The sequence below is a fragment of the Podarcis bocagei genome (assembly GCF_964188305.1).
Source record: "Podarcis bocagei genome assembly, chromosome: 3".
In the NCBI taxonomy this organism is placed as follows: Eukaryota; Metazoa; Chordata; class Lepidosauria; order Squamata; family Lacertidae; genus Podarcis; species Podarcis bocagei.
The window spans coordinates 9,363,784-9,377,365 of NC_138127.1; the positions used below are offsets into that span (position 1 = coordinate 9,363,784).

At 42.8% G+C, this 13,582-nt stretch overlaps 1 protein-coding gene across 1 annotated transcript in view; it reads right to left on the bottom strand.

The window, feature by feature from the left end:
* MYOM2 (myomesin 2) overlaps positions 1-12,546 on the bottom strand; it is a 91,948-nt gene extending 79,402 nt beyond the window's left edge. Inside the window, exons 1-2 of the mRNA XM_081189292.1 lie at positions 12,427-12,546; positions 1,002-1,132 (exon numbers count right to left, since the gene is read on the bottom strand). Coding sequence (XP_081045418.1) covers positions 1,002-1,105 — 104 coding nt within the window. The 5' untranslated portion in view covers positions 1,106-1,132; positions 12,427-12,546. The remainder of the gene's footprint in view (positions 1-1,001; positions 1,133-12,426) is intronic.
* Positions 12,547-13,582: the final 1,036 nt, after the last annotated feature.

The following is a 13,582-nucleotide window of genomic DNA, read 5'->3' on the forward strand; positions in this document are numbered from 1 at the left end:
TAAAAATTTGTATTTCTTTTTAAAAGCTAAATATTGCATTTTAGCTGGCTGAAAATCTTTGGTTGAAACTCAAGGTGTTTTACAAGCTGAGCCTAAGCAGTCAAAAGCAAACACTCGCAGAGTTTGCTCCCAGAAAACTATGCACAGAATCACAGTCATGCTGTTCCTAATAAAATGGATATACTACAATGTAACACATTGTTTGCACATGTATATAATAATGGGTGAACATAGCTGCCTCCGTTTTGGACTTTTCTCAAGACACAGCTATATGGACTGTTGTGGTGAGGCTGTGCACTGCAAAAATGTATCATTATACTTCTCCCGGTTCTTCAGCATGACCTGAAGGTCACAGCTTTTCCATTCACCTCTCTTAACTATTTGCACAGGGACAAGTCAAGCTTCTCATATATCCAATATGACACCAATATTTCCAGTCAACACCAGGAGAGTGAGGCAGATCCCATAACCCTCCAGCTTCTCATTCTTTGTTATGGCAGGGCTACTTTAAAAACCATTTGCTGTTCAGTGAAGCACGATTATCATTTGGTACACTGGTTTGCTATTATTATTTTATTGCAAAACTCTGTATTACTTTTCCTCTGTCATCTGGTTTTGCGAGTGTGCATTTGTTTGTGTGTGTGTGTGTATATATATATATACATGTTGTTGGAAAATAAATAAAATCAAATCTGTTGGCTCAGATGCGCATCTTAGGACTGAGCCATCAGACCCACCGTGTACAACTTATGCCCTGATTTGATGTACATCATAGGGTGATCCTTAACTTTGGTTAACCCTGCTGATTAATCAACCAGCAGATGGGTTGGTTGATTCAGGATACATATCCAATGCCTGTGCCAAAACCTGCTTAACGCCTGTAATCAATAAAGTTGTAGCCTGTTTAAATCCCAAGTGGTTGTCCTGTGTTGATAGTGAATTTATCATGCTTTGGCCCCACCACCCTGGGCTTCACCCAGACCCAGAAGTATGGCACTTACCTTCTTGCTGAATATTCCTGAAGCAAATACCTCGTCTGAATATTGCGATAGGACTGGTCAAAGTGCTTGTGCCTCCTTTGATAGAATGGCACTGTAGACGACATCTTGGAATCTGCTACCACTCACTGCTCCTGTGAATTAAACAGTGACAATCCTATTTACCTGGGGCTTTCAGAACCTTCATTGTTTCTCTTAAATTCTGGAGCTTGAATGGGCAACAACAGATCGTGTTAGACTACTCTGTCAATTAACATGATGGAGGATACTAACAAATATATGGACTGAATATTTAGGATCATGTGCTAGGAGACATGCAGATAAGCCCTATGCAGGTTTACTTGCAAGTAAGTCCCACTGCATTCAATGAGATGTACTACCACATAAAATGTACAGCTGGAATGGGGAATGTATAACCTTCTGGATATTGTTGGACTGCAACTTCTGTTATCCTTGACATTTGTCCTAGCTGGCTGAGGCTGATAGAGAACGTTTGGAGAACCACTGGTTCCTCATCCCTTTCATATGGAATTGAATTATCAGGATGAATGCACGTGGGCCACTTTGGAACTAGCCTCAATCTCACATCACTTGAGTTCTCAACGCTTAGCGTCTACAATGAAAAATACGGCATTTGAACTGACAGCAGCTGATGCAAAATTTTCACGACAGCAAGCCATCTCAGAAGGAGCATTCACATGTGCATGTTACAGTGCTATAGTCCAGGGAGCTTAGCTTTTTTCAGTCAAGGAACTGTTGTCCACCCTCCAGAGGCCCACATGCCAAAGTGGATGTGATGAGAACTGCAGTTCTTAAGGCTGACTTCCTAATGGCTTCCCCCATCAGCTATTTTACACTCTTTCAAATCATTTATCCATTATTAAATTGAGTTAAAACGTGCTTGATGTTATTTATTTATTTAAATTTGTATACCATCCAAAGATCACAGGGCAATTCACAACATAAATGGCATTTCTATTTTTAAAAAATGAAAACTGAGAAAATTGTTTGGTATCATGGTATTACACCAGGAATCAGTATTTTTAGCAGAAATTAAAAATGATGACTGGGGCTGCAGCAGATCTTTTTGTGGGGGAAGGATAGATAAGGCCTGCAGGCTAGCCACCCACTACTATAATCAGTAGCCCCAATCCACCTAAACACTGGAAGCTTACAGACTCTTACCTGGGAATAATCCTCACTGACTACAAAGAATTGGGCTACAGGTTCCACTGGAAGCAATAGAACCATAAGGTCATCTGCTACCATCTAGCTGGATCAGGGCTGCCTGATAATGAACATGCATGCAAGGCACCCAAACTTCATGGGGCCATTTCAAATATTAAAGCCATGGCTTCCCAGGAGAGGGGGGGAAATCTCTGTGTCCCTTTGAGAAAGTAGTAGCTGACCCAAGTCCCTTTGGGGTTCAACCTTCATTGAAAGAAGCATTCAGAGAGACAAACAACCAGACACAGAGCCTGCAAAGGCAGCTGCATGGTCCAGAAGGGACAAGGTTTATTAAGAGAGTGACATTGGCAACAAACCAAAATGTAAAATGCATTTCCAAACTGACCATATTTATATCCTGGCCGAGTCATTGCTCGATTAGCACATTATAACTTTGCTCCATTCGACATATGTCAGAAAGAGGTACAGCCTTCTTGTGGGTGTCTCTTTCTGCTTAGACAGATCAATTAACTCTTGCTTGCCCAAGAGGCCCATATTTCTGATTAAATTAATTGTTTTATGTTCACAGGGTTTTAGCCCCAAAGGTTTCATCTCGGGGTGGGGCGTTCAGTGTTTTTCCATATATTGCTTCTGTGGTTGTTACAATTTATATACCGCCCTTCATCCAAAGATCACTGGGTGGTTCACAGCATAAAATACAAAATGAGGACACAAATACATAGTAAAACAAGAGCAAAGATCAAAAGCAATCCAACACCCCGCCCCCCATATAACAGCCAATTCTGAATAATTGCAGCTCAGGTCTACAATTAATGTGACAAAATAATATCAGTTCTGGTTTGCCTGCACAAGTTTCATGCTTTTTCCAACAGTGAAATACTTTCCACCCAAGAAATGTATTACATTTTAGTGGCCCTTATAGCATTGAAAGGCACAGGATTTTGTCTCACCACTAGCTAATATAACCCCACCAGTTCTGTGGGGTGAATAAGACATTTCAATTACATAGAGCATTTGGGAATCTTTTAGGAATATTATTTGCTTTTCTTCTCATAGCAATTGAGAGGAGCGGTATAACTTTGCTATTTCAGTAATGTCTTATTTTGATATGATTGACCATTCTCTGTTGTTGAACTCTTCTCCAGAAACACCATCACTACATCCTATCAAGCACTGAAATGATCCATTGTTCTCTATTAAGCAGCAGGTCACAGAAGGGACATTATGAAGGCAAACCATATCAGAGCCTGTCGCAGCTGGACTGCCTCCTCCCTCCCATACAGGGATGTTCTTACCATCATAGAACAGCTAGACCATTGGCCAAACTACCTCAATATAATCTGAACTGACTGACAGAGCCTCCAGGATTTCAGGCAAGGTTTTCTTCCCAGTCCAACCTGAAGATGCAGGGACCTTCTGCATTCAAAGTAGATGTTCTGCTACTGAGCTACAGTCCTCCCCCTTCAGTAGTCCTATGGAAAGTTTTCCAGGAGGAAGAAAAAATACCAGCAATAGCCTCCTCAAAGTCTCCTCTAGCTGGACTTTCTCTCTACCCCACCATCACCACCAAGGTCACCTAACATCAACTCCTCTATGAGCAGGGTCCTGATGATTTTTTCTATCTTGATATTGTTTATTGTGGGGTTGTTGTTTTTTAAAAAAATGCCACTCATAGGCCACTTTGGATCAATTAGTTTTCTGAGAGCTAGAATATAAACCATTGCAATAAATACACACTAGTCTTCTGTCTATTGCCACACCCCCTTCAGATGCCTCAGAGCTCCATGAGCGTTGCGGTTACATTCGTCCACGCTCCTTGTCATATGGAACAGTATTCTAATTTCCAGCTTCAACTTCATTGAAATATTCTCAGTTTGCAGCAAGGCACACCCATCTCAGGAGATTATTGCTTCATCTTTCTCAGTACAGAAAAAATGCTCAGTCGTCAGCTGGCCTGAGCCCACCCACAGCTTTGTCTACTTTGTGCTGCTGGAGGACCTGGATTTGGAACAACTGTCGAGTGTCAAAGGAAAGGACACTCGCAGGTCCTTGCACACTGCTGTTTTGTTGAGGTTGTTTTCTACGGCATTTTATTGACACAAAGCCTCTCCTCTTCCTCGAGGGGAGGAGTTGTGAACGGGTCTTGTTTCCCATGCTTCGCAGGGGGTGTGGATGGCCCACTGCATCACAGGAAGTCCCGGGCCTGCATCATGCCCTCAGCCAACCAATCCAGCAGTTGGCTGGGGGATGTGATTTGCCGCTCTTAAGCAAACGCGGGACAGCGGCTCAGCCTGTTGGAGTGAAGTATAGTCTGTTCAGATCCAGTGCCTAAGCCAATACCACTCACATTCTGTAACAAATAAAGTTGTGGCCATTTTTAGCCCATTAACCTAAAATACTGGTGTCCATGTGCAGTGGCAGAGCTTCATGCTGCAGAGAGCAGGTGGGGCTGGGGCTGGCACGCATCCTGGGGGCAGGGCTCATTGACCGTGGGGGCATGGCGCCCAGCACATGTGGGGGGCAGCCGCGATAGCACCTCACCAGGATTGCGCTGCCGGGGGCGGTGCGCTCCCCCCGCACTCCTCTTCCTCCGCCAGTGTCAATGTGTCTTATTTCATCATAAAGCAAGGGATGGGGCTTCGACTCACAATAATAGTGCCTTAGTGATGGATTTGTTCTGATTCAGTTTGCTACATCTGAATTTCTATTCAGAAAGCTAAGGGTGCGACAAAATTGGGATGAAAATAAACCTGAACAATTCCATATAAAACATTATGGGATTTCAGCTGGAAGCTATGGGATAAGCACTGGTTGGGAATGAAGCAGCATGGCTGTCCCAAGTCATTTGAAGGTGCAAACGGTACTAACAGGGTCATTTGTGCCCACCCAGATAGCACCACAAGCACAACTCATTCTGAATGTGCAATAAAATGGTGTCTGCAGAGCCACTAAAGGAAATGCGCCTTCCAGTTGCCATCTGTCAGAAGCCAGCCTTTTTTCTTTCTTTCTTTCTTTTTGCAAAGGAAGGGAAATTCTATTAAGTCGGAACGATAGCTCACTCACGAAAACCCCATGCTTTATAAATGATGCATTATTTCACATATTCGCCTCACCTTTCTGTCACCCCCTTCCCTCTTAAGTCTCATCTGTGTTCAGATGATGAGTCTTCAGGAAAGGGAGCTTGTCGTTTTTAATTCCCTGCAAAAGCACTCGGCTTATTTTAAGTGCTGTTTAAATCACCGTCGCCATAATGCCTGGTTGGGTTTGGGCATGAGTGATATGGGAAAGCTTCTGGAAGCAACGTCGCCCACCGCTTTCTGACCGTGGGAGACTTCCTACTGAATTAGCATTCAGCTCAATCCCAGGCATTAAAAGAATCCCCTGTGCTAGCACAAACCCTGTCTATTTCTGCTTAGTCAAAATCCAGCTGACTGCTTTTTGTGAGGGTGTAGTGTCCTGGCCAAACCCTAGCGGGCATGGTTGCATCCTGCCTGTCCAAAGTCCACCTGAAATTGTAATTGGATGGTAGAGGTCCTCACTTCCTGTCCTAAGCGTGTGAGTCGCGCTGCTATAAGGAGCGGGACATACATAGCATTCCCCACTAGAGGTGATTGGGTTACAGAGGTGGCCAAAGTCTGAAATGAACCCTGGGCCAGAACTTCAAGATCTTACTTAGGTCAGCATCCACAGGGATACCACATCTGAGTCTTACTCTCACTAAAGGAGGAACTTGATAGGTACTTGGCTCTCTGTGAGAGACAGGGTCCTCAGATGCGTTTCTCAGGCATCATGCGTGCTCTACATTTAAAGCACATGGCTTCCCCCAAAGAGTCCTGGGAGCTGGGAATCGCAGCTCTGTGAAAGGTAAGCTGCACTTCCCATGATCCTTTGGGGAAGTCAAGTGCTTTAAGTGTATGGTGGGTATAAGCCTCAGACTGCTGCAAGAGGAGATGCTGCAAGGTCCTCTGAGAAACAGAGAAGATCCGCTGCTTCCCTTGATTCTTTTGTGGGGGCCACATGCAGAAGGGCAATGAAATGAGCAGAATTTTCAAGAGCCCAATAAAATCTAGCCGGAACCTCAAAATAGCTCACATATTCAGACTCCTGCCTAGCATAAGCAGATATAAATAGGCTGCAATCCCAACCCCGCATATCTGGGAGGAAGCCACATTGAATTCAATGGGATGTATTTCTACGTAGACATGGTTAAGGCTGCAGATTTCGTTACCAGCTATTTTGTTGTACACAAACAAGGATTTCAGTTCAGAAGGAAGATGGGCCTGACATATTCTTATAAATATTTATATATAAAATATATTCTTATAAATATATATCTTGTTTCCAATAATGTCTGTAGCATGTAGACTTTCTTTCTTTCTTGAACATGAACATAACATACAGTGAGCATAACATACAACAATACAAAGAACCAAATAAAAGACTTCCTTTACCCTGTATCTGACCTCCTTATTTACTTCTCATAAACTGTTTCCTTTATGAATAATTATTAAGATTTTACTAACTATAACTTAAATATCCACAAAGTCTCCTGCAGACATTAATCGAAACAAGTCCAGGTGTAGCAGGTAGACTTTCTATACAGTAAGACTATGGTCATATTAAACATTTTGGAAGTCTTTGAACCCAGTCAGTTCAATGCAACTCTCTAGTATTACTCGTGCAGTGCCACATCACAGGTTGTGACTTTTAGTTGCTGATTTAGCCTAAGATGTATTCTGTTGATTCCTAAGGACGCTTCTAAGAACCCCTAAAGTCAATTCCTAAACAAGTTACATGGAAGTATGTTCCTTTGAAATTGTTCGTGTTTCCATCAACCAATGAAAGAAATTCACCATGAGGTCATTTCTCCCTCATCATTTTGACCTGATGATGCTTCATGAGATTTCCATTGCCACAATGTAAACAAATCTAATTGAATCACAGAAAAAGTTTGATCCTCAGCATTGGTCAAAATACAGAGCTGACATGGACATGTTTCTTAAGTTGTTTGTAAAATGCAGAACTTTTCCATGATTGCAGCCCAACTGGCAGGCTGGAGAGAATGGGCACAAGGTAAACATTTACTTCAAATCCATACCATTGTTACAGGAGAAAACCTGATGGAATAGAAATCATGCGTAATAAATGTTTTCTTTAAATTTTAAAGGGGGGGAACAAAACACAGGCCTCCCTGCTGCCCCCCATATAATCATTATATTCTTAAATCAAATGCTTGCTCAGGGTATAAAGGGTATAATATAAAAGCTTCTACACTGAGGTCCAGTGCCAAGGGCCTTCTGGCGGTTCCCTCATTGCGAGAAGTAAGGTTACAGGGAACCAGGCAGAGGGCCTTCTCGGTAGTGGCGCCTGCCCTGTGGAACGCCCTCCCAGCAGATGTCAAGGCAATAAACAACTATTTTACTTTTAAAAGACAACTCAAGGCAGCCCTCTTTAGGGAGGTTTTTAATGTCTGATGCTGTACTGTTCTTAATATTCAGTTGGAAGCCGCCCAGAGTGGCTGGGGAAACCCAGCCAGATAGGCAGGGTATAAATTATTATTATTATTATTATTATTATTATTATTATTATTATTATTATTATTACACATGATGGCTATGTTCTTCCTTCATGCTGAGAATCACAGGAGCAGAGAGTGTGGTTGCGCTCAGGTCTTTCTTGCATCTGGTTGGTCGTCTCTGTGAGTACAGGATCCTGGATTAGATGGGCCTGATCCAGTTGGCTCGTCTTACGTCTCGTGTTCTTACACATGATGCAAATATAGCTCGATGACGGGTGTACAGTGCTGCTTGCACCAATATCCCCAGTGAAGACCTCCTTTCTGCACTATAACCATGCCAAGCATGTACTGATAGAGCAGACCATGGGGCTGTAATGCTTAGATCTTTTTCAATGCAAACAGGGAACCCTTCAAGGCAAGGACATTGTAAGTAACCAGTCTTGCAATTGTCTTCAGGTACATAGGGAGAGTTTCAGGCATGGGTCTCGCTGAGTCCTGGCCCTAACTTGAAATGTCATGGATAGAACCTGGAAGCTTCTACATGCAAAGCAGATTCTCTACCACTGAACCCATTCTCCCAGCTTTTCCAATATACTAAGGAACTGTGGGGGAACCACAAGTCCCTCCACATTATTTTATGAATAATGTGAACAAGTCTATGATCCCTTTACGGAAATACAATGGATCAATGCATCCAACCAAATGGGGAAAAATCAGAACACTCCAGTTTCCTGATCTCTGCATTGATGCCAAGCCTACCTTGAAGTTGTTTATGATTGCTGCAGCAGAACCTGATTCTGTCCAGAATTTTAATACAGAATCCAATAGCTCAGGAATTTTCAATTCTAAAAAAACATGTTCCTCTGTACAAGTACCAAACCCTTAACAAAAGTTTGAATTCATAAATTTACTACTTCATTGTGTTCCCGGAGCAACAGACTACCTCAAACAAAAGATGCAGACACATTTGGATGGCTTCAAACTCTTTTTTTGTTTTTAATGCTCTCAAAAGCAATATAGACGAACCCACCCTCCCAATACAAAGCTCAGTGGGGATCTTGTCTAAAAGACTGGCCTAGAAATATTATAATACAGGACTGCAATAATTGGCAGTGCTGGGGAATGGGTGGAGAAATTAAGCCATGGATCATCCAGGGTGAGGTAAGCGAAACTGCAGCAATAGCATCCTGGCGGTGGCGGCCGCGCTGTTGCATGTTGGGAGGGGAAGGAGCCAGGAGCCAGGCGGCAGTGAGGTTGGAGCTATTCAGATGCACTGAGAGAACACATTCCTGCCCTTGCTGCCACTTCAACCTCCCAATAAGCAATGGCAACACTGCAGCTAGGGAGCTATTGCTACAGCTCTGCCTCACCAGATGAATCTGCAACTAGCTACTCCACCCATCCTGCAAATGCACACAGGCACGGACCAAAAGAAACATACAAACATGGCATACACACCACGAATTACACATGCACAGTGAGGGGATGCAGCTGGCAGGTGGGAAATGTCTTTTTGCCTTTCTCTCTCACCTTAATGAGATACCTGCACAGAGATGCTTTCACACAGTGCGCATTCAAGTTACAGAAATGGGACAGAAGTGTGTGCACACATCATTAATTTTATGCACCTAAAACCTAGCAGTTCGAAAGCACGTCAAAGTGCAAGTAGATAAATAGGTACCGCTCCAGCGGGAAGGTAAACTGCGTTTCCGTGCGCTGCTCTGGTTCACCAGAAGCAGCCTAGTCATGATGGCCACATGACCCGGAAGCTGTACGCCGGCTCCCTCAGCCAATAAAGCGAGATGAGCACCACAAACCCAGAGTCGGCCACGACTGGACCTAATGGTCAGGGGTCTCTTTACCTTTACAAACTCGATGAAGAAAAACAAAGCAGAAGGAAACCTTCTCTCGCCCTTTTTCCTCCCTTCTCTCACACAAACAAATGTATCCCGAAGACCATAGCCTCAAAGGATAAAGTCTCCTCTCCTCTTTGCCATGAACTTGGAAACAGAGTTCATGGAAGCAGCTGACAACAGCACCTGGGATTTGGTGTGGCTCCTTGCCCCATCCTTCTGCTTACGTCCCACCAGTGAATCCCACTGCCCACAGGGATTGGCTAAGCAAAGGGCCTTGCGTAGCCTTGTGCATCATTTGCTGGAAACTGATCAAACCTCCTACACTCAGTCCATGTGTGTCCATCTGCCTTTTTTATTTTGGTGAGCACAGGAGTTGGGTTGACACACCCACATATTTTCCAAAACTCGGCAAACATTTTGGCTAGCCGTACTTATACAGAACAAATCAGTTAAGAGTATATAAATGGTTATAAGTTACATATGTTGGGAAGCAGTTGCTCAGGAACACATTCATTATCTCAGGGGTGGATAACCTATGCCCACTCCCCAAGATGCTGTTGGACTCCAGCTCTCATCAGTCTCTGCCAGGATGGACAGTAGATGTGGTGAGGCAAATTGTAGCCCAGCAACAACAGGAGACCCTAAATTTGTCCACCCCTGCCTTACCTGTAGAACTTCATATATAACGTATTTTCGCTCTATAAGACTCACTTTTTCCCTCCTAAAAAGTAAGGGGAAATGTGTGTGCGTCTTATGGAGCGAATGCAGGCTGCGCAGCTATCCCAGAAGCCAGAACAGCAAGAGGGATCACTGCTTTCGCTGTGCAGCGATCCCTCTTATTGTTCTGGCTTCTGAGATTCAGATATATTTTTTTCTTGTTTTCCTCCTCCAAAAACTAGGTGTGTCTTATGGTCTGGTGAGCGAAAAATATGGTATATTTTTCTTACCCTAATCTGAATAATGCATAGGGTCGTTTCATTGGAAGGCTCTGATTTTTGAAGTACCTAGCAAAAGCTTTAAAAATTGCAGCTAGTTACTGTTACATTCCAATCTACCCCCTTTTAACAATCTTGTGTATTTTACATTCTGTAACTTTTTACTCTTATGGTTGCTCACAAAAGTCAGTTAACTACAATCAAGCGTGCTGACAAACTGCTGCAAATCATGGCCATCTTGGTCCCACAAATCCATGGCAACTTGATACTGGGGCACCTGAAAGTTTTATCACTTAGGTCACAGCCCTCTAAAGTCCCAGGGGACGGAGGACTTTTCAGGTCTCCTTCTCCATGGATGGAAGGAGTGGGCTGCCCTCAAAGAGAGAGGGAGAAATCTGCTTTTGACAGCTTCCAACTTGTGGCTGCAGAAAAGGCCTCAACTGGTGCTTCTCCAACGTCAAGCTCTAACATCGGAGGGGACAGTGATGTGCAGGGCCTTCCCAGGGCATTTTGCTGCCCGTGGTGGATCAGCAAACAGTAGTTCCCTATCACCAACCCCAAGTAAGCATATATAGTACCAAGGCCTCCCAAGTTATTTTGACACCTGAAAACCCCATACACACAACTTCCTTTCCCTGGCAGTAAAACTGCAATGACAAACTAAAGAATAAACATTTCACTGCCCCTTTCATGACACCCAAAATCTGCTGCCTGAGGTGTACATCTCATTCTGCCCTGAAAAGTAGACCTAACAATGATAGAAGAGGCTGTGGATTCGTGGCCCCTTTCTTTCTCACAACATGCCCTGGAATGGTGGTGGTGGAGATTATGCCATTGGGAGAAATGGGAAGGAAAGGTTTTTGGAACAGCAAGAAGCAACAAAAGGCCAAATCACAAGGGGGGGGGAGTTGTCATTCCCCTCCCCCTCCTTTCCAGCATGGCATAGGAAAAGGTGGCCTTTCTGAATTGGTTTCTCCCTCCCCTATAGGAATGCTCTGCCAACTCCCTGCATAGAAAAGGGACTTGTAGCAGATGCCCTGTTAAGCCTGAAGATCCAAAACGCACTTTGAAGACACCCTGACCTTTTCATTGGATAGTAAACAATGTGAAACGAGTGAGATAGCGAAAGGGAGTCTGTTCCAAACATTTCAACTTCTATTATCCTGTCCTACGGCGCCTCCATTGACTCATGCGCCTCCTTCGTCCAATTCCACTGTTGCTTTCTAGCAGGCATCATTTCCAGAGCAAAAAAAAAAAATTTCCAAAAGCCTTTCCTTCCACTCTCACTCTCTCACCAGTCATGCAGAGGGGCTTGCCAAAAGGCACAAAGAGAAAGCAAACAGTAAATACTCGACAGAATCAACAGCCAGAATCCCATCTTTTAAGAAGTAGGATTTGAAATATATGGTAAACTCTAATTTAATGGATGTTTTCTGCCAACATCTTTTCCCTTTCTTTTTTTGTTCAGTTTGTTATTCCTAGACAAATACGTGCTACATCTTTTGCCCAGCATCTAATGTCTTCAAATTGAAGGAAATAAATATGAATAAATCATTAACACAGAAATAAATAAATATGAATACATTTGCATACATTTAGCTCAAGGGAAGTATCTCTTCTGTTCAAGACCCAGAGTCCAGTATTCCTTTCACTGATGTGCATGTTAAACCCCTATTCAGGGGTTGGACTCTAAGGCTGCAGTTCGTGGCTGCTTAAGACTTATTGGCTTCAATGAAGTTTAAGCAACCTGTGTGCAGGATTGTGGCCTTAGAGGGTGCAAAATGAGGTTGAAAAGAATGTTTTTAAAAAAAAAATAGCCCAATTTTTCTCCATTTCTTAAAGTCATCACTTTCACAGAGGTGGGGGAGGAAATATATTTTCTCCAAATCTGAATAATGCATATAATTTTTTTAAAATGAGCACAGACTTACCTAGAGAGATGTCAAAATGGCAATGCAGAGAGGAAGGACAGTCTTACCCAGCTTACCAAGCCCTAGGCTGAGGAAAACAAAAATAATGTCTAAGTCTAAGGGAAGGCTACTGCCCCCTTCCCTCCCATTTATGGGCAGCTAGGATGCTATATATAGAATCAATTTAGTTGCTCTCACAAACCAGTGATGTGTCTAATAAGGATTAAAACTATGATTTAAGTTAAATGAGCATTTACAAGAGGCCATATTTTGGAAGCTTTTCAGTACGACTGTATAATCCTTAAACGTGAAAATTAATTGTTGACATACATTTAAAGTTTTTATTATTTATTATATGCAAAAAAGGTAATAAGGAACAACTAAAGAAAAATGATTTTGTAAAAAATAAACACCCACTTAATAGCCAGCAGGTGATTATTTTGCACAGATAATGGTTAAAAAAAACCCAACGAACAGTCATTAGGTTTTAAAATCTTTTTAGTGCCGACATGAGATCTTCCCTGGTGCCCTGAGCTGTAAATTGATCCTCCCCAAAGTCTCCTTAAGGGCTGCCTGGATTATAAAAAAACATTGTTGCCATATGTTAAGCCATATCATCTACGTTTAAAAAAAGCTTGTTAACATGGGAAGAAATCCATGCCAGCTCCAGCGCTGCTTCGTCCTGCCTCCTGGGTCAGCTGCCAGGCCTTCAGTATAGCCAACTTGCTTGAAGTCCCAAAGAGTGTCTGTCTGCTACACAAAACTTCCTAGGAAATATATTTTAAAAGTTGCATGCAACTCAGTTAGACTCAGAATAGATTCAATGAAATTAATGGACCCACCTTAGGCAAGTCCATTCATTTCAATAGAGTAGGACTATCGTGGGATACCATCCATAGTGCATGTAATGCACAACAACAAAAGATTGTGCAATTGGAAATGGATAAGTAAAGAGCTATGTTGAATTAGCAAAGCTAACAGCTAACGTAAGAGAATTTAATGATGACTGTTCTTTTGAAGAATGGAAACCCTTTTTGGATTATTTAAAGAAATATTACAATATGAACACTCCATGACCAGGTTTTGAACTATGAGCGACAGAAAGAATTTGAGATTATTGTGTTATGATTATGATAAAAAAGGAATAAAGTTATGGTACAGTGAAGGGGGGATAAGA